Source organism: Prinia subflava, chromosome 1 (assembly GCF_021018805.1).
Source record: "Prinia subflava isolate CZ2003 ecotype Zambia chromosome 1, Cam_Psub_1.2, whole genome shotgun sequence".
Taxonomy (NCBI): domain Eukaryota; kingdom Metazoa; phylum Chordata; class Aves; order Passeriformes; family Cisticolidae; genus Prinia; species Prinia subflava.
This window is the reverse complement of record NC_086247.1, coordinates 31,583,989-31,610,943: the sequence shown is the minus strand read 5'-3', so window position 1 is coordinate 31,610,943 and position 26,955 is coordinate 31,583,989. Positions and strand designations below refer to the sequence as shown.

Here is a 26,955-nt window from a genome sequence, read left to right as displayed (position 1 = left end):
CCAGCACAGTTGTGTTCTTTGGGGGGTTGTAATAAGAGACACTGTCTTCACAAAGGTTCATGCCATCACATAGGAGAGTGCTATATATACTGGGAGAACAATAGACTGTGTTCTTTTTTTTCTTGGTATTATCCAGAGGTAAGCCATTCAGTTCCATAAGTTTGCTTTGCATGCAGTTTTATCAATGCTCATCACATTTGGTGAACTTAAGATTTGAATGCTGTTTCTAACCTGTCCTGCTTTCATGCTGTATATGTTTTCTTTTGCCTACTGGTTTTATCTCTGCCACATCGTGTCAAAACAGTCCATGCCTATGGGATGCATAGCCTAGGATGTATTTTGAATTTTCAGTGGAAAACATGACGTGAGGTTTCTTGCAGTCACCCCATGTAAGATTTATAGTGTGGTTTATGGACTGATCGGGTGTGATAGCCCTGTCACTATTTCAGGAATACTGCTAGCTCTGACTATGTAAGCAGTGGTATAATGATACTTCATTTGGTGTGTTATAGTAAAACCATCATCACTTAATACAGTTATTGAAAATTGCTCAGCAACATGTGTTCTGCCTGGATTGTTTTTATGACTGAGCTGAGAGAATGATTTTTCTGGTCACAGCCTGCTAGTTCACTTTGTCTTGCTACCCAGATGTACAGAATCACATCTTTGGTATCTTCTCTTCTACAGATTTGCTTTTTGCTGCCCTGACTTAAAGCAGAGTACCTCTGTGGCCTATCTGTCTCCTTTGGCCCCAAAATGACAGTAATTGCTGCAATCAGTTGTACTCTCTTATTTTCCGTTCTCTGTGAAACAAGTGCATTAGTGTTACCCAACTCCACTGACCTATTCCTGTCAGACAATAATTTCACTGACATCAAGACAGCTTTGGCAGCTCATCTGGACTCTGCAAAAATTCCCAAAGCCAGGCAGAAGCGCTACATTTCTCAGAATGACATGATTGCCATTCTCGATTATCATAATCAAGTCAGGGGCAAAGTCTTCCCACCTGCTTCCAACATGGAATATATGGTAAGTGAACTGTTTATTTCAGAGTAAAACAAGCTGTAAATCAGTGATCTGATTTTCTTAAACAAATTATAATGGTTTAGTTAACTAAATATTTTTTCTATTATTGCTTACTAAAATGTTCTGTCCTTACGTTTTTCAAGCTGCATTAACTTCAACAAGCAAAAGCTAAATACTGAACTCTGAACCTCGTGTCCTGTTCAATTTTCATTTCCATGTGTAGTCCCAATGAAGTAAGTGGTGAGTTAACTGCTTGTTGGCCTGAGGAATAGTATGTGATCACATGCAGACCAAAGTGTTGAAGTGCTGATCATTAGCCCCATAGTTTTTGTGGATACACTGAAAGTCATCGCCCTGATGTGTGCAAAAATGTACACAATGCCAATTTCTAATTTATTTCACACACAGTACGTATGGAAGCAATGTGATAACGCTGTGTTTGGAAAGTAATTCATCTGGTGCTGTGTCTCCTCTTCATGTGTTTTACTTATTGCATATTGTTTGTGTACACCTAATACCTTTATCTTTCCATCAAATACAGTGCTGTTGTTTAATGTTTCTCTACTATGTAGCATTTCAATGTGTCCAAAAAAAATTAGGTGGCAGACACATTTTCCCCTTACTGGAAAATACTTATAGGAAATATCTGTTCTGCAGGTATGGTAGAAGTTACACATTTACTGTGATCTCATACTTAGCACTACTGGCTAAAAGAGTGTTTGCTACTTCGTGTTCCAACTTTGCATGCATGCATAATGTGGGCCTCTATTGTTAAACATAGGTTGTCCAGCCATTTTTTTTATATTATAATTGAGGTATTCACACTGTTTTGAAGGTACAGACAAGTTGTGTCAGCACCATAATAAATGCTTAAAGTCACAGAGTTTCTCATATGACAGCAGACAGTTAATGGGTTTGAGAAATAGGACACCATCAGCTTGACATAAAAAGGGGATATTAGTACTAACAGCTCCTTCTTTGTAGCAACTAATGACTAACTTTGGACATGTTTCTATCACAGATGTTACCTAAATCTGGATTTCCTCATATAATCTGTTCAGCACATCCTAGCAGCACCTCAGAATGCTGAGTGCTCTCAGAATATTGCAGGATGAAGACCATAGGCTGAGTTTGAAGTCTGGTTGAGTGGAAAGGTTAGAGACAGAACAAACAGAGTGGTCAGAAGTCAAACACAGTCATCATTTTCATTGCTGTTCTCTCCACTGGTGTTTCCTTTGATTCTGCATAAATAAACTTTGTTGTAATGTCTGAGGGAATGGCAGCCTACCATACCCTTCCTTGGCTTGTGTGTTTTAGAAATGTGCTCCTGCAGTTTGCTTAAGTGAAGCCAGCACCCTGTCATATTCCCAAGGGTTTTGTAAGTGCAGTGTTCTTAGCCTGTTCAGTAAAACCCTTGTAAAAAGAAAGCAAGCTTCCTGGATTAAATCTGTTTTAATGAACTCATATATGCAAACTGCCAAGATTTTACCTATATTGGTGGGTGTTCTGCTGCAGCTTTGCTGCAACGTAGGTACAAAATCAAGGTTGAAGTCATGCTCTTTACAGGTGGCATGCAGTTCTTTTCCTTGCCTTTCTTACAATTGCTTTTGCCAGTAGCAACCAGCCATAGGATGTACCTGTGTTCCTGCAGCATCAGCCCCATCAGTAGGCTCCAGTGCAAGGACCGAAGGCTTTCTTTTACATGTGGTTTTCCAATCTGAAAGTTCTTTGTGACTTCGTGCTGCATAATTCAGATCAGCACCTCAAGCTATGTAGGTAATGATTGAGAATGAACTTGAGCTTGAATCCTCAAGTGGCAGCCACCCCTCTGCCACCACTTCTCTTTTAAAATGGTGTAAGTCTGTGTGTGTCCCATGTAACTACAGAGCAAAAAATGTGTGACAACACGCAAGGCAGGAGCAACATCACACATGATGTGCTCTGCCATCTGCATTGTGGTCATGGCACCATCTATGGAACTTCTTACCCCTCTGACTACGGAAGGATTTTAGTAGGGAGGCCTTCAAGATGACATGGTGCTGTAAGTCATACCAAGACTGGAAGCACCTTTATCAGTAGCTGAGTTTGCTTTTTCCATTCTTTGGTCTCTGAATAATTTCAGTGTGTGACACAGATCTGTTGTATCTTACGGGGACATGAGGTTGCTGCTGCTGTATAAAAAAGATGTTATGTTTCTCAATATTTATTTTCATAAATAAGACAACAAACTGTCATTACCAGCAGACAACATGCATTTGTACTTGAAAGAACCTTACAGAGTGTGTTTTCCTTTCCTGAATACTATGGAAAAGTGCTGGGTAGTGAAGAAAACGGCCTATCCCATTTTCCCTAACAATGACTAAAACGGATGTCACATGTTAGTGAGCTGGAATTGCTTACAGATGCAATAGATTGTGGAAATCTTTTATAAGTGTGTAGAAATAGAGAAAATCTAAGCAGTTTTGAAGCACTAGAAAAAGACATTTGTTCATCTTTTCTCTGTTCATTGTCATAGTAAATTGTGTTTTGTTGTTTTTTCCTGATTCTGTTAGGAGCCGTTCTTCTCATTAATTGTTGTATCACATTCTCAGTTCTGTCCAGTTCCATTTGCTTTATTTCCTCCTTCCTGGTGGAGATAAAACCCCTTCATGGCTTGGCTGCATTGTTTGGTTCTTATGATTCCAGTTCTCCACACCCAACTTTTTGGGGGCTTTTCTGCTTGACACATTCTGTTCCTCTCCCTGATACACTCTGCTTCTCACATGTTCAGTGCAGTTAGAGATAATTCACACACCTTGGGTGATATTCTCTCTGCTCTTATTGCCTAGAAGGTTTGTGTACTCTAGGACTTTGGATGAGGGGTCTGGAAGAACAGCTTTGAATGCACATGGGTTAGGCAGGGGAAGTTCAGATAAACAGAGCTGGGAAGTTTTTTAATTCTCTTTGGGAGAGGTGGATCTGATTGCTGCCCCAGCCTGTTGTTGTATGCGGCCTCCCATGAAAGCAGACTGCTGGGGAGTCAAACATGGTGGGAGGCATTGTATCAGTCCCCAGTGACAGAAACTGGTGTGTCTTATGCCAGGTACACTTTGGTAAGTCTTTTCATTGGGACATTGGCACCCAATGTGTTAGACTTTAAAGCAGTCCTCCTTTTGGTTCTGGTTCTGGAGTTGCTGATGCCTTCAACTGGAATTTTTTTCTACAGGTACAAATCTAGTCAGTGTATGAAGGAAGATGAAAGAAAACAAGAACTTCCAGGTGTATAATGGAGAATTAATGAATCCTTATTTAAATTTGGACCTTTTTCTTCCTCATCCTAGGAATGTCTTTGCTTGTGCTTCAAAAGCTGAGGGCATACCTGCAGAAAGAAAGATGACACCATACTTTTGGCCTGACAAAGGAGGAAAATCATCTACTTGTCTTGGCATATTTTTGTGGAGAAAGCAGAAAGATTCCATAAAATTCATGATTCAGAAAAAGTGAGGTTTAGAGCTGCCAGCAGCTGTCTAGTGTAAAAAGTATGTACATCTGTAGATCCAGTGGAAGCATGTGAACAAAGAAATCCCTTTTTCTGAATGCTAATTCTGTACTGTAGAGACCCGTGTTGCCTTTCTGGAACATCTCAGCTACTTGGTAGGCCAGTAAATATTTGCAAGATGTTGCCAACTGAATTTTGAGTATCATAAAATGTCTTTTAGTGTGCATTGGTACTGTCTTTAGGCTTCTAAAACATTCATTCATGAAATATCTGTTCCTATGAGGATCAGAAATTATTTTTACCTTTCCTACAGTCATTCCTGCTTGAGGCCAGTTTCTTCAGGCTCTGTGGTCTTTGCTGTATCCCACATCACTGTGTTTGTGCAAAAGCTGGTCGAGCAGGTGCATACATGCAGCCATGCTCTTTACAGCTTTGCATGCAGAAGCAGTAACTGATATAAATGGGCCTTATTGAGCACTCAACACCATCCTCCATGGCATTCCCGTGCAAAATGGGAAAATCTGTTTTATTTAAGAGTTCTCCAAGGTGCTTTGAATAACCTGTTGAAGAGCCATAGCAAAAGACAAGCCATGAGTAGTTTCACTGCTGGCTTTGCAAGGATGTGTCCTGAGCCCGGTATGGAGCAACGTAGTTATTAGTGGACTGGCAGTAGCATGTGTGAAGTGTAATAGAGGGGGCAGGATTGCATACTTGAAAACATGTTTGTGGAATGCCGTCTGAAGATTTTAAGTGCAAAAAGTGCTCTAGATAAACTTGAGCCTGCTAATTTCCCCAAGATGTTCAGACACAGTTTCAATTCTTTTTTTGTCAGTGATATGTAACTGCACTTTTATATTTGGGAAAATCTGCCCCTGGTTGAATTTCATCACTTTGACTCACTTTGTAGAACTCAAAGTAGTAAAAGATTTCCAGACTAGCCTGAAATGAGTAGTTTATCTACCCAGGAGTTACTTCATGCTTCTCATGAGCTGATGGTAGAGGAATTGGAAGAGAATGGATAGTTTCAGCATATTAATATCTAGTAAATCCACATAAAAGACCATAATAGACTAAACAAAGGAAACCTGTTGTTGTAAAAGAAAAGTAATTGTGTTCCAAAAGAAGCTCCTGTAGTCCTATGAAGGAGCCCCTGTGTGTCATGCTGGAAATATGTGCGCTCTGTGTGGCCCAGGAATGACACTCTTTGCTGAGGTGATGTATTTGGATACTTACTGTCCCAGAAAATTTGCAGCTAGCTTCCAAAGTCAGGTCAGAGAAGCAAGGTATAGCCCAGTTAGTGCTCACAAGTAATGCAATGCAAGTAATTGCATTATTATTTCATTTCTAAATTTGAAAGTATTGATAAAATTATTTTGCTGTCAAGGTGATCTTAAAAATATTCTGTGAATATCCAGTAAGTGATGGGAAAGACAAAGTCAAAACCCCAGCAAACCTTCTTCAAGTTTTCCAAAGCCCTGGTTAATACCGAAAGCCTTTTGTATGGACATGGAAAGAGTGAGTTAGGTTTTCTCTCCAATTCAATAGCATTTCTGATACATAAACTTTTCAACCTGTTAACCTTTTTTGTTTTCCTTTTTTTTTTTTTTTTTTTTTTTCCTGTTTTCAGTATTGTTTCTTACAGACCATTCTAAATCTTTAAGGACATTTTGTTCTTGTGTCATTTGCCCTGGCTTATTTACATGGTCCCACTGAAATCATACATGTCTGTGAGTAAGGATTGCAGGGCTAGTTCCTTCAAGATTTATGTCTAAGGAGTTGGATAGAGTCTCTGAATTCATGTACTTTATCCCTGGCCTGTTGCAGGACTTTCTTCTGCATTACATACATATGGTTTTCATCTTGTCTACTCTTGAGCACATATAGTGATACTGTCTTGGTCACATCTCTTGGCAAATACTTTACCTTAGGAATAGAAAATATTTCCAAATGTCTAACATAAATATTTCCCTCTAAACCTCAGATAATTAATCTTTATATGCATTTTTAAACTGTCAGTAGAATTTCTATCCTTTTTCATTTCAAAAATTACCCTTTACACATTTACTGACAGTGTTCTTGGCATTAAGATGCATATTATCTTCCCTTAATTTGCATGTGCGTGTCATTACAATACTTCTGCATATTGGATCAAGTTACAGTTGCACTCCATTTACAGTTCCTTTGTTAAATTAGTGAACAAGACCCTTAGATGTCAAAGAAGATTAGGCCCATCATTTAAACTGTGCATGTCTGAAGACCCAGCTGCCATAATGCAGTGAAGAATTTGCTGTAGAAGTTACTGGCAGCCTACTTTTTCCGTTCAGTAGCCTTGTTCCCTTCAATCCTGTATACATGGTAAAATTTGAAATAAAGTAACCAGGTGACAAGTCAGAGTGCAAAGTTCTTGATAGGCTTTTCATCATGCCAAAGCACAAAATAATGTAAGTATAGTCCACCCTAATCTTCTGGTAGATGAGAGCTCAAGATGCTTGGGGTTCTCCAGTGTGGGTCTCCCATCCCAGTCTGCCATGGCTTTTAGCTTGCTCTATGCTGGGAATTCACAAGTGAGGTAAGAACAAATGAGAAGGGGTATAATGGGGAAGGTGTTCACTGGTTCCAGTTTCTGCCTCCTACCCCTCGTTTTTCTGTTCAGCCAATTGGGTATGTCCCTTCTGCCTAGTACCATAACACAGCACCAGGAGTGTCTAAAGATCATGGGCAAATGAATTCTGGAATAGTGATCCTCTCAGAAAGTTAGAATAATGTGGAGGGAACTGATGTGGTTCACATGGTTATGGTTCATGCCGTCTGTCTGCATCACAGCCTGGAGAGGAGGCACTTGTTTCACAGCATACTCAGCCTTTTTCTGCACAACCTGGCAACTGACAGGGAGCTGAGAGAAAGCAGGAGTAAATGGAGCTTACTTTGTGCTGATTTTGGCATAATAGAGTTACCTAGCTCTCTTCTGCCTCACAGGTGAGTTTATTGCTTACATATTTCCTGGGGCACCGCTGTCAATAATACAGCAATGAACCACTTGGCTATCACTGAGATGTAGGGTGTTACCCATTTTTCCAGCAGTTTCATTGACAGAAAGCTGGGAAAGCCTGTTCCGTCTCAGTAACTGGGGCTCATCTAAGGTCAAATCCAAGTGGATGTTGCTGATAAGAAGTACAAAAGGTCTGTTATGTTCAGAGTGAATGACAGAAGACCTGTTCAAGAGTTGAATGGAAAAAGACCCTTCCTGGAAAGCACTCCTTGAAATATCTGAAAAACTTCCCCAAAAATGCTGTTGTTGATAAATTTTGTGGAAAAGAATGACTGTGTTAAATTTGCCTTTGTACTAGAGCTCTGGCCCAATGTTTTATGCATAACAATTTTAAAACATCCATCTTGATTTTGTTTTAGAAAAGAATATTTACATTATTTAAATTTAGTATTAGCAGAAAACCTTCTAGGAGTTTAAACAAACAAAAAACAACTTGTAAAGTTGTTGTAAAGTCTCAGATAGAAAAGCAGCCTGCCCAGAGGCCTTGGAATTAGACATTCTTTTATTATTAAATGTAGCACCTCTTGAACTTCTTGGCTAAAAACAGAGACAGGGCATTTTTTGCAAGAATCTTGATCCAAAGTACACAGTACTTTGTTTCATACATGAATGGAGATGATAGTAACCTTAAACTTCTCAACATTTTTGTCCTTTTTCTGTACATGAAAAGGTAAATAGTCTGTCACAGGTCCATGAAAATGTGTATCCTAGAGGCAGCAAAAGACAGAAGCCCCAGGATAGCCCTTGCTTGCTTTCTGTGCACAGAATCCTGTCTTCAGCTCAGGTACCTCCATGTGTGAATGCATATGCAGGTGCCCTGGGATGGGGTCTGCATTAAATGAAACTGAGAATGAACTGGTTTTTCACATTTTCCTATCTTCCTAGCCTATCCATCTTCCTATTATATCTTTCCTATCTGTTTCAAGGGAAAGACTCTTAAATTGAGCTTTCTTCTTCTGAGAATAAAGAACTATTGTTCTTATTCTTTATTCTGCAGAAAGAAGGAGCTTCTATGTGTTTTCTTTTATGTCATGCTGCCACATCTTTCTGCTAGAGCTACTTAGAAAATAGTAAGTATTTTCTCTGAAAACTTTTAAATAAATTAAGAACATTTTTTCTTTTGATGGAAATCTTCAGTGGTTAGTAACAAAGAAAAGCAAAATGTAGATTTTTTTCTGTATATAAGAGTAATCCAACACTACAAAACAAATGCATTCACATTTTGTGTTTCTAAGAAAATATGATTTGTTCTGATCATATTTAAAATGATAGAGGTCAGGCATGCTCCTTTTCAGACTTCTGACCAATTGTCAGAGTGACATGGAGCTAGAGTTTGGTCCTTTTTGTTACCGCTTCTAAGATAAGCTGTTGCCAATTAAAATATGTCTTGCAGTAGGTTAGAAAAGCACTGAATATTTTAAGATATATAGCTGTGATATTTGACTTTTCCAAAAGCTAAACAAATAATAGCATATCAGAGAAGCTTATTGTTATTAAATCTGACAGCATACCAATTTTCTTTATTTCTTGTTGTCTAAAAGCCTGATTCCAAACGTGAAAGGAAATGCAGACAACCTTTAGAAGAAAAAAATTGACTACTAACAGTGGCAAAGCTTCAAATGATAGCACTTTGTGTTTGCAGTACATAGACACCCAGGAATATAAGCTCCTAAGTAAAACACAGACTTCAATTTTCATAAGAAGAGTATTTCTGGCAATGAAGTTTCTTGGGAATATATCTGGTGATGCCTGGACTAAGCCAGACCTTCTAATACTGAGCTCTTCAGAAGTGTGACTCACATGTTTGGAGGTTTGGATATATGAGAGTAAATTTACTATGAAACATTACACAGTTTTACTTTGAGCTGCAGTGGATTGTTGGACAAGCAGCTTGATGTATTAACCCTCCATTTATTTGCAAAGGAATGACATACAGAACTGTGATTCCCATTAAGGTATTTTTCTCTAGAGGGTAGACTGGCAATTTTCTGTGTAAACTTTCTAATTATTACCTACTGCATGTGAGAAATTACCTGCATGTGTGGTAGGCACCAATTACAATATACACACAGAAGTTTCTCACAGGTGGCTGTTGAGATAAAAAAAGAAAAAAATCATATTCTTAGAGAGTCTAGAGTCCAAATGATTTCAGAGCCTAAATAAATATATAAAGTTTGCCACATCTCTCTGTAAATTCCAATGAGCTCATATGTTTTCATCACACAGTATGTAATGAAAAAAGTGTGAGCAAAGAAACGAAGCTCTTTCAGTCATTCTGTTGTAAAAACATGCAGGCAGAAGGGCTGTTGGGTTGTTTTATTAAGCTTTCTGTCAGTTTTGGGGTAGTGGACGTGGCGGGGGGTCCTACAGAAAGTTTCTAAACATGAAAATGCTATGGCTCTGACAATAAGAAGGAGAAGGGGAGCAAAGTGTGCCTGTGTGCCCTGCAGGCTGCTGTGGGATTTGAGACAGCCACTGCACACGCAGTGGCGTGAGCGCTGCGAGGCTGAGTGACCCGTGAGGACAGGACCTGTGTGTTGGAGGGTAGCAGCCTGCATCTGCTAATCCCCTCTGGGATGTGCACGAGCAGCTGTGGAATGCAGCTGCACAGATGGACTGGACATGTTGGATTTCATCCCTTGGCTTCCCAGTGTTTTTATCAGAGGAAGAAATTACTTGAGTCAAGGTTTTCTTCTTTCTCACTTGCTGTTATTCTGGAAGGAAGAGCTTTTGATCTTCAACTAGGCAAACAAAGAGAAGCAGGGGGCTACTGAAGAGTAAAATAATATGTTTGAGGTGGAAAGGCTAATTTTTTAACTGATCATTGCTAAAAGAAGGTCATACTGGCCATCTTTCTGAGAAGCCTAAGAATCGCTGTAGATTTGTTTGTGTGAAATAACAATCTGAATACCACTAATATGAATCCACAGTAAACATGTATAAATGAAAAATAAGATGCCAAGACCAGAAAACAAATTACTGTTTTTTATTGTTTCAAAATGTAGCAGTGTTGCCATACAACTCTCTTCAGATTGTGTATCCTAGTGTTTCAGTTGCCATCTCTTCATGTAACTGCATTTGTGTAAAGAAGCTGTTGTAGAAGGGAGTGTTAAAACAGTGAACTTCACCTGTTTGCACTGGATTTGTGTTCACATCACTACCCAGTGTTTGTCACTTCAGCTGTACAGTTGGTGGCAGCCAGCTGCAGGTCTGGTCACACCACAGCTGTCCTGGCTTTATGGGCGGCAGCCCTGACTCAGGGAATTCCTAGACAGGTAGTGAGTGACAGGGTGTGTATGTTTTACTTAAAGCACTTTTTTTTTACCATTGAGAAATATGCATAGTATTAGCTTAGCTGATATATAATTCAAAAAAGAAACCTGCACCAAACAGACCAAACACACACAGTGAGGTACTGAGGGCTGCTGCTGGTATTTAATACCCAGAGCAATGCTCTGCTGAGGTTCTCTTGTGCTCTTTTGCAAGTTAGGAGAACTTCCCTGTTACTGGCAATAAAAATGACCTGGGAAAGATTAAAGGTCATGGTGGGAAAATGCAGATTTGGACTGCTTGCATGTTTTACAATGATCATTAGCACAGTCCTTAGGCTACCAGGTAAAAAACATATCTTTATGGAATCCATAATTAGCCCACATCTTCTATCTCACAGTATGTCTACTGGCACTGTCAGGGAAGGCTCACTCCTACTTACCACATTTTTTTTCATATTTCTTTATGACAATGAGGGCTGTAAATTAAGGTGCTTCTAGAAACATCCAGGTTACCCGCATATTTCCACACAGAATGGGAAAATAATTAATACAGTATATAGCTGTGTATTCTGTTTTCTCTGGATTTAGATCACAAATTCTTGCTATCTGTTGCCATCAATACTAATTTCAGAGTACTTGCAGAGACCAGGAGAGATCATTGGCATTTGAGTGATGAGGTTTGTCTCCTAGGACATTTTTGAGCAGTGTCAAGAAAAAGCTACTCCATTGAAATGACTGGGGTCTACCTGCAATGACTTCTACCTGCAATGAAAATGAGCAGAACCACGTTTCTAAGTTCAAGTTATAGTTAAAAATTGTCATATATGCAATTCCTCAAATTAAAACATAGGTATCTAAGTAGGAAGGGAACAGCCAATTATTTTTCCACAAATGTTGTGGACAGATCTTTATACTATGGTAGTTGTTTCTCTTCTTTTTCATCATCAGAATGTTTATTCAGCTTCATGATGGTTTTAATACCTAAGAGCATAATTGTGACCGGAACCTCCTGTTCCAACCAAGCACAAAGGGACAATCTTTTTAACATAGAAATTATCTAAGAACAACTGAGAGATAGCTATATAAACAGCTATAAAAAGGGAATGTATGAGGGAACTGTGACTCACAATATAAAAAGCCTTTCCTTGGTGAAGGAAGCCCACTTTTTGAGCTTCAAGAAATTTTATTCAACATGAAAGAGATTTTGTTTTACACTCTATTGAATATTGCACATTTTGGGGATTAAATCTTTTACTTTTTGTTTACAGAAGGAAACAAAAAATGTAGGATGAAATTCTGGCTCATTTGCAAAATTCCTGCTGACTTTATTAAAGTTAATATTTTATTCCTAACTCTCAGCAAGCACATGCTGTGGGAGGACAGAGAACACCCCAGAGCTGCTTCATGAAGTGCTCTCAGGTGTTAAATATCCCCTTGTAGAAACACTGTCCTGTTCATTGTGTTCAGTCCTCGTGACAATTTTCAAGTGAGATGTAGTTTGGAAGTGTTGTTTTGCAGGAAGTAGTACAGAGAGCACAGTCGGAGAGCTTTCTAGGAAAATAATCTTTGGCTCAAGAAAGAAAAATAAATTGGCCAAAGGATGTTAATTTCAAGTTGTCAGCGGAAGTGTGGTGACACGCTTTAACTCTATTGTGGCTCAGTTAGACCCAGCTGAGAAGTGGGAAGGTTTCCATGCTGGACTAAATCAGTGATCTGGAGTTTGGGGGAATCTTTATACTGGATAGAAGGTGACTTCTTCCTTAACTACTTGCAACCTAGCAAATGAATATTAGCTGTCCCCAGGCAGTGGATGATCATAATTTGGCTCTGGGAGTTTGCATGATCAGCGTTTCAGGATGAGTCACCTTCTTAGACCTTAACCCACTGAGTTTGGAAATCTTTCTTCTTTTTCTATTTACAATTTTGTGTTCATGTCAGGCAGCTTTATTGGATGTGTTTAATAGGAACACTGGATTGCCCATACTTCAGGGTTTGTAATTTTGTTTATCACTCAGTTTCTTTTAAATTCTTTGCTAATTGGCTTAAGCTTTTTAATTTCTCCTTGTACAGAAACTGTCCCTTTCACTTTCAGGTTACTTCAGTTTCTCTTTTTAGGATATATTTTCATTTTTTGGTATGCTGTTTATCTGTGTACAAAAATGAAGCCACATGGCTTCAAAATCCAAATGTCTTTGCTCTGTTCTCTTACATGCCCAAAACAGGGGACTGAACTGTGATAAAAATTAGTACAACTTTGGACTCAGAGTACTAAAATTAGTTGTACTAATTTTTTTTGAAAGGGTGAACTAATGATGCAGTCTCTTACAACAATTTGGCTTATTATGAGTTAATATTTTTCACATTCAGCCTATATTAGTTGTTTGCCTTTGTATAGAATTGTTTGGGTTGAAATGGATCTTAAAGATCATCCAGTTCCAATCTCCCTGCTGTGGGCAGAGACACCTTCCACTAGACCAGGTTGCTCAAAGCTGCATCCAGCCTGGTCTTGAACACTTCCAAGGATGAGGCATCCACAACTTCTCTGGGAACCTGTTTCGATGCCTCACCACCCTCACTCTAAAGAATTTCTTCCTAGTATCTAATCTAAACCTAGCCTCCTGCAGCTTTAAGCCATTCCCTCTTGTCCTATCACTTGATCCCAGTGCAAAAAGTCTCTTTCCAGCTAGTTTGTAGGCTCGCTTCAGGTGCTTATTCATTCTCTCCTTCTGGTGATCATTTAGGGCTAGTCCTAGAAGAATTGAGACCACCTTTTCATTTAAAAAAATGAAGTAAATAAAATAAGGAAGGTGAGGCAATCAACTTCTCCCATGAAATACAAATGATTTTCAAAGCAGTAGCAGACTCTATAGAGGCTTTTAGCCTCTTTCATTAGCGTGCTAAGAATGGAGGAAATTTAAAGATGCTGCATATGCTCCTCTCCCTCTTATTCCTTAGTCAGTAGTTTTTTTCCTTCTCTTTGTTTCTATATTTTTATGTTTACCAAAAATTTAATCTGTCCAGAAAGGGATCAAGAGTGAATAGATAATGGAAAGCAGAGTGTACTGTACACGACAAACTCACAACGTTTTAACTGAGTTTGAAACAACACCCCAAAACTTTACCAATCCAATGCTGCAGATGATTCCTGATAACCAGAAATGAAGCTGGGGAGAAGCAAAAGTGAACTAGAAATGCCCTCACTGTCCAAGGCAGGGGCTGTGCCTTGTTTAGAGAGTGTTAACAGTGAAAACCTAGTCCGTTCCTCACATTTCTTTCAAACACCCAGTGTGCTATTTTGCGAGGCAGTTGAGCACACAGAAATGTGCTGGGTGGAAATGAGGATGTTGGCACTTTGTGCGAATGCAGAGCACGTTTAGATTGCTGTGGGAGTGCAGACAGGTCACTTGGGAGCAGGCACGCAAAGCTCGTGTGCAGCCTCCTGGCAGCAGCACCGGTGCCAGAAGCGTGATTAATCCCAGCAGAGGAGGGTGTTTATGGGGTGTCACAGTCCTGGCAGAGCACCCCCTCATGGATGCGCACCAGGCAGCTGTGTTTGGACCCACGTGCTGGATCCGAGAGCTCCTCTGCTCCCCTGGGCCTGGGCAGGCTCCAAACACTGGCTGTGGCCCCAGCTTCTCAGGCACACTCCCCAGGCACTCTTTTATGCTTGTACCTACTCTTTAGGCCCTCTTTCGGGGACCACTGCTGTACCACAGGGATTATAGAACGGTTTTTATGCACCAGCCACATGCAGCTAGTAAACTTAATGGCAGAGATACAAAGCAGAAGAAATGTGTATGCAGAGTTTTCTTCACCTTGAGCCCTAAAGCATATCCTGGGTTTTGGATTTTTTATTTCTAACTCCTCCAAGAAACTCCCATAAGTTTTCAGAGCTGAAGTCTAAGTGTTCTCTGGCTTGAAGAGTATTTCTTTGTAGCATGCTCCTTCTTAAGACTTCTGTTTTTTGTCCTTGTACTAGCATTTTGCTTTGACTTTGTTCTGGAAAATTTTCTGGTGAACAGGTGTAAAATAAATCTTGTCTGCTTTAAAGCACCGCCCATTTTACCATCCCTAAGGTGGTTCTGCTTGAGTGGAAAATGGTTTTGTTAAGGAGTCTTACTGGTCTCTATTGTGCTTCTTCACCTTTAATGGAGGAGGTACCTTGTCCATGCCATATTCACAAGAGCTTTGTTCAGTGGTCTAGCAATGTCATAACGTTTACTAGATTTTGTCCTTCTCACTAAGAGAAATTTCACAAAGTACTGGAATTAGGGCATGATTTATTGTCCTAGTCAATGATCAGTCTTCTCACTCTTCAGATTTGTGAAATTAAAACTGAGTTCAGTGTTAGAAATCATTATTAGCTCATAGTACAGAAAATATTTGTGATGTGGGCCACTTTATCCTTTGATAAGTTTATTTCTGACTTTGCCTCTTATTTCATGCCTCAGAGAGCATACTCTGTATTTCATAGCCACTCAAGATTTATGAGTTCATGTTTGTGTTTAAAAAGCACTGATGGTCTACATAGGCAACACATTCTGTTCTGCCTTTCTACTTGCAATTCACTACAACTATTCTGTACCTGAACACTCTACACAGGGTATTCTAAATATACATGTAATTCCAGAATCTACAGCCTACTTGGATATCCCTTAAACACTAAGTTATACTAGGATTTGTGTGCACTTGTAATGTAACAGTGAGATACTTTTTATCAGGAGTTTCAGTGGTGCAGTAGGTCCTGTTGCCAATATCTCCATTATTTCTGAGACAAACCTCTTTTTCTGTGGAGAAAACAGCGGAGTTACAAATCAGGCATGTAACTGAGCAGGCAAAGCATATAAAGGAGACAGTGTTTAAGTTCACTTGTCATGCTCCAGACATTGGAGAACTTAAGAAGTCAAATTGTCTATTCTTACAGAGCTATTATCTTTTTATATCAGGCAGTGAGCAATGCCAGTTCCTGTGCAGAATAAAGTAGTGAAATCCATACTGCACCTGGAAACTACCCATAGTCTTTGCCTTTGTGGAATCCCTTTCTTGATCTAGTGACCTCAAATATGAAGAACTGCCACACATTGTCTCTGGCTGTAGATATTCCTGAGGTCCTATTTCAAGTGTGTTGGGGTGTGTAATATCTATGCTGAAATGTTCTTCCCTGTGTTCCTCTCCTTCACTTTCTACCTGTGTCCCAGCCAACATTTCGCTCCTCTCCACACACGGATCTAATCAACACAGAAGGAAAAATGGTAGGAGAATGCCTGGTTGGTGAAGGGCTTTTCCAGAAAAAAAGGGAGAGATTGGAATACTTGGCTTCCTTGAATGATATGGGCAGAAATTCTGTCCAGCAATAGGGCAAATCCCACTGGATTTTGTACATGCTGCCCCACAGTTCTCTTGTTTCTGGATCTGATGTGTTATGATGGTGTATTTGTGGGTTAAGGTACTTGATTCTTTTGTTCTAGCACTATGATCATTATTTGGTTTTTTTCTGTTCTGCTGCTGAGGATACTTTATTTTGTCAGGTTTGGGATGAAACTCTTGCCAAATCTGCTGAGGCTTGGGCTGCTACATGCATTTGGGACCATGGACCTTCCTATCTTCTGAGATTTTTGGGCCAGAACCTGTCTGTAAGAACTGGAAGGTAAGAGGATACCCTACAAAACAATAATTTTGTCAGTCTTTGAACAACCTTTGAGATCCAGATATTGGACTGATGCAAGTGTCATCCAGTATTCTGTGTTCTATATCTGTCAGTGTTAATTTAGCTTAACAATATTATTGCTTAATACTGTGCCCCTAGTGATGTGAGGAGAAATCTAAAATGGCATGTTTTTCTCTCTGTATTTTAAATAAACCCAGGTACCGATCTATTCTCCAGTTGGTAAAGCCATGGTATGATGAGGTGAAGGATTATGCTTTCCCTTATCCTCAAGACTGCAACCCCAGATGCCCGATGCGATGTTATGGACCCATGTGCACCCATTACACACAGGTTATATAAATTATTTTCCTCTATTCAAAATCTCATGTCCAAAGCTGGACTTCCCTATGATGTATTTATACTCCTCTCTCTCAAATAAATTTATCTGTATATCTATAAGTGTATGTATATCTGTATTCCTTTTCAATTTGGACTTCACCAATAATAAATATTTATTCAGATGGTTTGGGCCACTTCCAACCGTATAGGCTGCGCAATCCACACGTGCCACAATATGAACGTCTGGGGATCTGTTTGGCGGAGAGCTGTGTACTTGGTATGCAACTATGCCCCAAAGTGAGTTACTCTCTTTTATTTTTGTTTATTTTTATCCTTTGTGCATGTTTTGGACCCCTCACAGGACTGCTTACTCCTTTTTCTGCAGCATGACCTCTTTTTGTGCTTTTCTCTGTGGGCTGCTCCTTTGTTCAAGCTTTCCATCTGAACTTATAGAAATGTATGACTGTGGTATACAAGGAAGAAAAGAAATCAACTTGATATGTGTTGAAAAAACAAAAAAAACCTTGTTTTATTGCTGTTATTATTTTTATTAATTATTATTATTATTGTTATTATTATTTCTTCCTTCTTTGTGCTGACTTCACTTTGCTTTGAATTCCTTATTTCTTCACTCTTTTATACATAGGTGTGGTGAGCTAGACTTCCTAAAGTAAGCAATCCCACCATAATCAGGCTTTTACTGAAAGGTGGGCCTATGTAAACGTTATGAAATTCAGTATGGCCAAACACATCTGGACTGGGTTAATCCAAGCACAGGTACAGGCTGGGTAGAGAATGAATTGATAACTGATCTGAGGAGAAAGACTTGTGGATGTTTGTAGATGAAAAGCTCAACCTGACTTACTAGGGCATGCTTGCAGCCCAAAAAGCCAACCATATCCTTGGCTGCATCAAAAGAGATGTGCCCAACAGGTGATCCTCCTCCTCTGCTTTGCTCTCCACTTGGAGACCTTCATCCAGTTCTGGGGTCTTTAGCACAAGAAAGACATGAATCTGTTAGAGCAGGTCCAGAGGAGAGCCACTAAAATGATCAGGGCTGGAATACCTCCAGTTCACCCACAGAGGCTGTGGACTCTTGGAGGTATTCAAGGCCAGACAGGAGGGGTTCTGAGCAGTCTAGTGAAAGGTTCCCTGCCTGTGGCAATGGGGTTGGAACTGGTTTGTCCTTGAGGTTCCTTCCAACCCAAACCATTGTCATTCATTTATGATACATGTTGTTGCCCACAGGGTACCTTTGCTTATGACCATGCTACGTAATCCATACCATTGCCTCTATATAAAGTCCATCAGTCTAAGCTCCGTGTATGCAAATCTATCTCATCTTGCCTTACTTATTAGGGTCTGCTAAAACACAGGCCCTAGACACCCATAGATGGCCCTATAAACCATAACTTGCAGAGGTCTGTGTTAGGTTGAACTGCAGAAATTATTTTTCTGCCAGCATTTCCTAGACATCATCCCGAGCTTACATTTGGCTGCAGAGTGAGTCAGTGAAGTGTGGCTCTGGGAGAGCTTCGATTTGCGGTCTGGTTTGCACCACTGCTGCAAAAGCTTTCTGCGACTGTGTGTCAGGCAAAGACATAGTTCTGTACAGGAACCTGAGCATAATTCATTGAGCATGTTTTCCATAAACTCTTGGTAGCACAGGCCCATTTGTGGTAAAGAATATGCAAGACTATATCATTACTCTAGCTGTTACACGAGTAAAAGAATTTTTAAAGGTTTTGCAACTGAAAGAAAGGATTTCGTAAGAAAACTTTCTTGGGGAAAAAACCACCTTTGGAAATCAAGGAGATTTCTCTGTCCTTTTGTCTTTAATATTTACTGGAAAAGGATGGTAAGAAATGAATGTGAGGGAGCAAAAACACCACTGTATCTGACTTATAGCTCCACAACATGGACGAGATGAAATCAAAGGTTCTAAGAGAATTTTTGAATGGATCTTAATTTGAAAAAAAAAATTTAAAATTATAAACTTTCTGGAATACTTATCTCATTTTCATATATAGGAATAAAATGGATTTATACATTAGGCATTTTTGGAAACTGATTTAGTGTTTGTGTATCAGTTAGCAATGAATTAATGACATTTTGTATTTTCTGAGTCTAAAAGTCCCTCAGCTTCTCGAACAAACCCTGAAGTTGCAAGCTCTTTCTCTGTGTGAGACTTTGAGTAGACCTTTCAGTCACAGGAAGTGGAATCACAATTTTCACATCTACTTCTTGCAGGGTCACAAAAATTATAAAAATTATATTGAGTGGTTTTCTCTGGATTAAGTTTGTATTTCTAGATTTAATTGGGTTAAGGACATTGGGCTTAGAGTCTTTGGGCACACACACAGAAGTCTCTTTGCCACTCAGTAAAGTCTGTGTCTTTCTGAGTAACCAGCACACGAGAAACTCCTCTAAAGAGGAAGGGAGTGAATATTGCAGCCCCAGTCTGAGTTATTAAGGTTGGATTTTGGCAAAGATTTAGGATTTAGAACTCCAGTAATTTTCACTGATGCCATACTGTAACACTGAAAAATATTTATGCTTCTGACATGAAAGCATAAATACTAACGTGAAAACCCCTTAAAGTTAAGGAGGATAATTGTAGTTTAGAAAGGCCCCAGATTATCTAGCAGTCACACAAATCCACCATGTGTTGCATAGAAAATGAAGCAGAAAGCAGTTTTCAGCAAACTCTGAATTTCCATATCTATAATCAGACTAAATATATTTCCTGAACCCTTAGTCTGCTGTACCCATTTGGAAGAGAAGTAGGAATGAGCAAGTTATCTGAGATTCGTACTCTCTTCCAGAGCACAACCCAGTCCAGGGCTTTTGATCCAGTGTAACTGGCTGGGAGGTGGGGGATGACAAAATGTTTCATAAATAATTGCATTAGTCACTGCTATTCCACGTCACATGCAAATGAAAGGAAAGTTCTCTACTCTGTGAGACATAACATTTAAATAAAAATCGAATTTTAACTTTCTGCCTACATCATGAGTGTTACATGATTCCCTAAAAGTCTGTGGTTTATATAAACCCCTAAAAGTCTGGATGTGTTTTTCAGATGTTCCTTGATGTTTCAGCGTTACCTCTCCATATGATCACTCTCCAGACTTTGTACCCCTTTCACCCTAGGGTCTATTGCACACTTCTGTTATCCAGACAGAAGCCCTCCTTCTCCTCTCATTTGCACCTGTGAGACCTCTGGAAACCCCCAGTCCAGATCCTTTTGATATATTATTGATGCAAATAGTTTTTATCTTCCTTTTCCTCTAATCATTAATTCAGCCTCGGAGCTCCACAATGTGAACCTAGGGCAGTGCAACCCAAGAGTGAGGTTTCACTCAGTTTCTTCCAAGCACAAGCATCTAAGATAACTGCCAGACAAAAATGTGTTCAAGGAAAACCTTGCACCAATGCTTATTTTGATATTTTCTGAAAAGAATAGATCTCCAGTAAAAAAATACTCTGTCATGGGATCAGAGAATCAAAAATCACTTGGTTGTAGGAAAAGCAACAAGACTGGGACTTCACCACTGAGACTAAAAGATGTGGAATGGGTATTACTGGCCTGGGTTCACATGGTCATTTTCCTGCTCTTTTTTGGGAATTGCTAGATCAATGTTTATCAGTAAACTACAGAAATGAACTAATGTCATGGTTTTAGTGACAGAGGATTTATGGGATATCAGTGGAGACATTAACTTTAATCACTCAAAACAAGTACGGTTAATGATTTTTTTTCTTCTACTCTGAAATTATTAAACATTCTTTTCTCATTTTTTATTTTCAGGGGGAATTGGATTGGAGAAGCACCATATAAATTAGGAGTCCCATGTTCAGCTTGTCCTCCAAGCTATGGAGGTTCCTGTATCGACAATCTTTGTTTCCCAGGAGTGACATCAAACTACTTATACTGGTTTAAATAAGTTAACATTATTTTAAAGAGAACCTACAGATGAGTAACAAGAAACTTGTGTACTGAATTTTGCACATATTATATATAGAGAGATATTGTAATAATACTCTGATTTTTTTTTTTTTGTATGCTTTTGTATAATTAGCTTTCAAAGTACAGTATAATTTGATTTTAACACTTTGGGATTTAAGACTCACATTATCCCTTTTAGATTAACATTTTGTTAAAGGAGGGCAAACTCATTTTGATCTTAGCAAGTGTAGCTTCCTGAAGATTAGATTATATTAAAAGCACATCAGAAGATAGAATATTACTTCCTTTTAAAAACAATAGCTCTAGAAAGAGAAGGGTCATTGTTTAATATTGTGCTTTAAAAACAGAGTGTGACACGCAAAGCAACAAATTGTCCTCAGCTCCCAATGGTTCCTCCTGTTTACCCCTGTGCTTTCACCTGCAATGTCAATGGGACACTGAGCAGAGGAAAACATATGTGCAAGAGAAACTGCAGGAAATTACCTACCTCATGCACAGCATCAATTCATTTATGGTGTTTCAAGAGTTCAGCACATGGCTGCTGCTATCACATGTCTGTGTGCAGTCAGGAATATTAAAGAGAATGGGGAACCACTCTGAGTAAGATCAAGTGGCTGTTAACTCACATGCCTAAAGTCTTATCTGGATGGAAAGCTACATCACTTCAAAAATACTGATATAACAGCACAGCTTGACTCTTACCTTCCTGTATTTCTGAGCACAGTCATAGTTCTATAATGGTGCTTTGCAGGAGTATATTTATTCTTTTACAGGAAGAAATATATTGCTATAAAGCAATATACATCAATACATGACATCCATAGTGTTTTTTACACTGTTACTTTACCAGTATATATGTTATCCCTCTGACTGAAATTCAGTTGAGAATCAGGAGAGATCAGACCTTAAAATAGGCAGGAAGATTTCTAAATAAAAGACATTAAGGAGCTTTAAAATTCATGTAGACTTGTTGCAAAAGTTCCAAATATCTAAAACAATTGTCAGTGCCCATTAAAAATACATTGCACTGCTTCCTGAAAATATCTGTGTGCATTATTAAAATTTCTGCCAAAATCTGAATGCCTTATGGGTGTCTAATAGACACGTTAAAACCAAAATATTATACAGGTACTTTTCATGAAAAACAGATTATTAAAAGGAAGAAATCAAGCATCTTCCACTGTTACTAGGTCATTGAAATAGTCACGAATTTTGGCTTTATATTACAGGGCAGAATGTACTCCACTTTAAATATGAGTGTTTAGTCTGCTTGCACTGCTACATTTAGACCTCTGAAGTTTATGAACTTTGAAAAGCAATACTGAGTAGAGCAAGTGGAACAGCAGAGGATCATTTCACTAGAGCTACATATGTATATATCTTTAAGTCACTCATTTGGTCTTTTTAGGGTATTTGAGACAGTCTATCACCAGAACATGAAGTAACATGCTGGTGGTATAAAAAGAAAGATGAGAATTTGAATTCTTCACATTAGTTATTCTTTTTCTCCAGCAGGATATCTGGAACAGGCTGTATAGTGTATGAAATGTAGTAGCCCCTCTCTATCTATCCATACTCTGATCCTTCAGAGAGTGTCAGCAGCTGTGGCTCTTCAGATATTTCTGGTTAGTGACACTTCTGTATCTGACAGGACAAGAACTAGACAGGCATATTGCCTTTAGATGTGTCCATGTTGTAAAAGGATAACTCTTTGAAATATTCTACTAATTTTTATCCTAACAGGTACAACATAAACATTTTTCCTTTTGTTTTCAAAGGAGTTTGGACTTGAACAGTAGTCAATCAGTCAAATACTTTGGTGGAGTAAAAGCCAGTCCTGTTTTGGGAGTGAAACACAACCTCCTTGCATTATCTGTATACATACTGAAATGAATGAGTGAGACAAAACTACTTGATGGGTCACTAGCCCCTCATCCAGTACAGTTTTTGACAAAGGTGCAGGTCAAAAATGCATTTTTATTCTACATAAGAAATCTTCTATAGAGGTAAAGACAGTACAGTTAAAGAAGTGCATCTAGCCATTTTCAATATTTTCAAAATACAAATAGGAAGCAGAGTATAAGAAAAGGTTCAGGTTAAGCCATGGAGCCTGCAGCAGTAGGTCTAACAGTAAATGACTATGCACTTTGAAACTTGCAACTTGTATGTTGTATGGTACACTTTCCAAACAGGACTAGACATTGTAAATTAATTTATAATTCTGTAATTCAGCTGAAATTATTATCACGGGTATATATGTTATTGTATCTGTTACTTTTTAAGTTGCTACAAATACCTTGATTTTGTGGAATATTTTGTTTTCTGTGAATATAGAAAACTTTGCTTTTAAAAAACAGGTATGCAGGTTTTTTTCACAACATCCCATAATGGTGCTAGGGATTAACTATTGTAATCACACTGTAATTGACAGCAGCAAAATATGATCTGGAAATAAGCTATTTCATACGAGCAGCTCCTGATAAAACCAGCCACAAGCACTCAAGCATTAGCTGAATATTTTTCGTTTAACAGAGAGGATTACAGATCATCAGATGTTTGATTGCCACATGAAATTTCCACTTAAAATTAGAATGCCTTTCTGTATAACTGATTTGAATTGTCCCAATTTCTATTACCTTTTTGCTCTTGGGCCAGGTAATGACAATGCCAGTAAAGCTCTGTTTTGATGGCCAGTGCCAGTGCTTTCTGACTGACTACCTGACACAAAGTGCTGCTACAAAACAAGCACTGAAATGTGCAGAAGATTTCAGATGTCTTTGGCAGCTCTAATACATGCTGAGATTGATGAGTTCAAGGCCATGCTAAGGCAAACCACCTCCAGTTGCTATTCTGATGGCCTTGAGGTACTAATTTCTTCTCAGCAGATGGGTGTGCCTTTAAAGACAGAGGAAATTAGCTCAGACTTCTGTTCTAAATATAAAATTGTAAAAGTATGCACAAGCTAAAGTAAGGCAAATGTTATTTTTGGTCAAAATACTGTGAGAGGCATGAGAGTAAAAAATGATATAACAAAATTGTTATAATTAATTATTGAGTGCAGCTGTTCATAATAATATCTGCTTGTGACTTTTTGCCTCATTTGAACATCTGAGATGATGGGTAGCAGTTGATACCTTTTGGTGCTAACCTCTGTGTTCTGGTGCTGAAGTTACAGATTATTTTGTGTGAAAATATTACCATGTACACTCCACTGTTTGTGAGATCTTTTTTCAGCTAAACATATAACTTACCATTAGGTCAGATTTGCTTTCAGAGTTCCTTTTTATGGTTGTTTCAGGCTGTAATAAGAGTTTTATGTGCATCAGAGAGGAAAGTGTATTCCAGTGCAAAACCAAAATGAACAGTACCCTCCCCTCATCATAACAGGCAAGTGCCTGTGGAACAAATTATGGGGAGAGAAAGACCTCTGAGAGTCATGACTTCAGATTGATGGTGAGCAAGTTTTAGTAATTCCAGATCATCCCTCTGAAAAATAAATGACTTCAGAAAATCTGGGCTTGATCTTGCACACTTATCCTTGGTGCCTATTCTTTGAGATTGGTTTGTTTCCCTCTGAATTTGAGGTGAGTTTGATCAAGTCTCAGTGAAAACTGGAGGAGTTTTAATATAACTTCTGCAGGAATGAAGAATTGGATTCCAGGAGAGCTTTGTGAACAGCAAAATTAGACTTCCTATGTTGTCTCCTATTAATAATGGGAAATACCATGGAGCTTTGAAAGAGGAATCCTCCCAGAGCAAAAACCCTGTGATTGCACAGAAAGAAATATATCTGTGTCTATATTCACATCCATATCTGTAGATAGGTGGATAGGTAGGTAGATATATGGATGCCCTCTTGTGGTTGAGAATGCCACTACTCATTGCATAGGAATCCAAGAGGTTTTAGGACTTTTTGAAAACAAATGCAAATCTGAAGTTTTTTACCTTGATTTTAGAGACACGTGACTTTGTCTGTTTCCTTTGAGAAAAAAGGTGCAGTACACAACTCTTCCATAGCTTAGTTTTACATGATTTTTAAGTACAGAACTCAATTACAGTTTTATTAGCTGGTGACTACCCAACATGCAGAGTTTTATGAGTATGAGGTAAAACAGAGTTGTTCAGATGTCAGAAGAATTTTTAGAAGTGTTAAGTCAGATATAGTTCTTAAAAACCAGGGTGTGGGAAGCCTCATTACTCAGATACTAAATTATGATGATCGCTAATAAAATTTTAAAGGCCCAAATTACTGTTGCAATCTGCCCATTATTGCTAAGCTTTCAAGACAAAACTCTTGCTTTCCTATTCTAGAATGAGATGATCTTGGAATCCAAGCACACAAAATTTTTGTGGTCCTTTTTAAAACTGCAGAATTATATGCTCTAGTTCTCAGATCATACTTAATTGGTCTGGTGGTCTCAAAGCGCACAAACCCTCTTGTTTAAATTTGCAAGAAGAATGTTGCAATTCTATCAATAGAAGCCTGAAATAGCAATAACCTTCTAAGACTGCTTTCTTTCAATAGAAAATAGTTGAAAAAAAAAAAGAAAAAATAGCAATTACCCATCTGAGTAATTCAACAGATGGGCAACAGCCTATTTGGTTAATTCAAGATATGATAAAATTGATTACTACTGCTAATTTAAATACTTTCTTTCTGCTTAGCCTTCATTTCCCCACTTTCCCTCAGGGTAGAATTACTTTCTGTTAGAAAATAATCACAAGGCGATGCATTTTTAAATTCACACAAATCAGTGGAATAGGCAGAAAGTTTTGATTGTTATCCACATTCTGCAGAGTTCCCCTGAGTGTGATCTGTGAAAAATCCAGACTGAAATGGTTGCAATCCATTATCTCCATCTGCCAAAAGACAAAATTCAGAGTGGAAGAAGATTTTGGTACCTTATCATTGGGTAATCAGATTGCAAATTCTTTAAAATCCCTCATACTGAAAATGCACATAAATTGTACTTAGGGTTAGTTTTGCCAGCAGAAAAGAGAGAGAATGTCTCTCAGGTTATATGTTTAGCTCACAACAGCAATTGCCATTCATATCACTGCCTGTTCATCATGCTGCTAACTCACTACAGCTTCAATAGACCATCCTGTAAGTCAGGAAGTACCTTAGATGTGACATTTAAATAAAATTCTTCCTTAAGAGTGAATGGTAATATTGAAATTAATAGCTCTTAGGAGTTAAAGATCTTTGTTTCATGTAGGGCACTCTAATGTAATTGAAATGGTGCTTAAAGGCAGGGTTCATTTAAGAAGCAAACCATCTACAGATGCTTTTTTCCATATGCAACAAGGAAAGATTTTTCTGAGGCTTAAAGATTTTGGGTATTGGAAAATAAGTACATTTCTATGCTTTTTTATCTGAACCCATGTAAAAAAAATTCAGTGTTTATAAAGTGAAATGCTCTTTCCCCTCCTCTCATTATATATTTTTCATTTTTCTTGTTTAGGTTTTTTAAAAACTGTGTAGGTGGGGTTTTATCTGGTTTTTTGGAGAAGAAAGCTTGTTTAGCACATGTTGCAGTGAACTTACCAATGTATCATTTCTTTTGTGTTGTCATAGGATGCTATATATATATATATGTTATACCTGAGATATAAATTTGTATCCCTGTTTCAGCTTCTAATGCTATGAAACTGTACATCATTTTGATCTATTTTGTAACATCTATGCATTTCAATAAATAAGTAAAATTATCAATATTTACAGTGGATGTTCTTTTGAGACATCTTTTGTTGTTTCTTTTTTCCATTTGTACCCTGAAGAGGACAAGTTTTCAGGGAGACAGTAAAGGACAGATCTAAACTGAATTTTAATTCAGTTTGAATATATTTATATAAGTGCATATGCTTTACACCAGAGCTCCATTATGCACTTGAAATCTATCTTGATGTATCCACCCATATGGATAGGAGCTTGTCTTTTGGTGTTGAGAGAAGGAATCCTCCATCAGAATTAGTGTTCAGGGTATGTTTTCTTAGGTGCCTCTGGCCAAGGAGAAAAATCTGAACTGTGACCAAAGGAGATATCCACAGAACATCGCAGAGGAATGAAGGTCAATTGGCCAAGTTTTTTTCCATGGAAGGAGCCATGCCACAGTCAGAAAAAGAGTAGTTCTTTGTTCCTGAATGATTATTCTTCCACCCAAGATTGTACCA

General features: G+C 38.5%; 1 protein-coding gene across 1 annotated transcript; it reads left to right on the top strand.

Moving 5' to 3' along the window:
* On the top strand, nucleotides 1-26,506 carry PI15 (peptidase inhibitor 15). The gene is made up of 6 exons (XM_063392303.1): nucleotides 1-138; nucleotides 688-1,029; nucleotides 16,354-16,472; nucleotides 16,691-16,823; nucleotides 16,993-17,108; nucleotides 20,623-26,506. The coding sequence occupies exons 2-6, from the start codon at nucleotides 757-759 to the stop codon at nucleotides 20,756-20,758; spliced, it is 777 nt and encodes a 258-aa protein (XP_063248373.1). The 5' UTR covers nucleotides 1-138; nucleotides 688-756; the 3' UTR covers nucleotides 20,759-26,506.
* The last annotated feature ends 449 nt before the right edge of the window (nucleotides 26,507-26,955 follow it).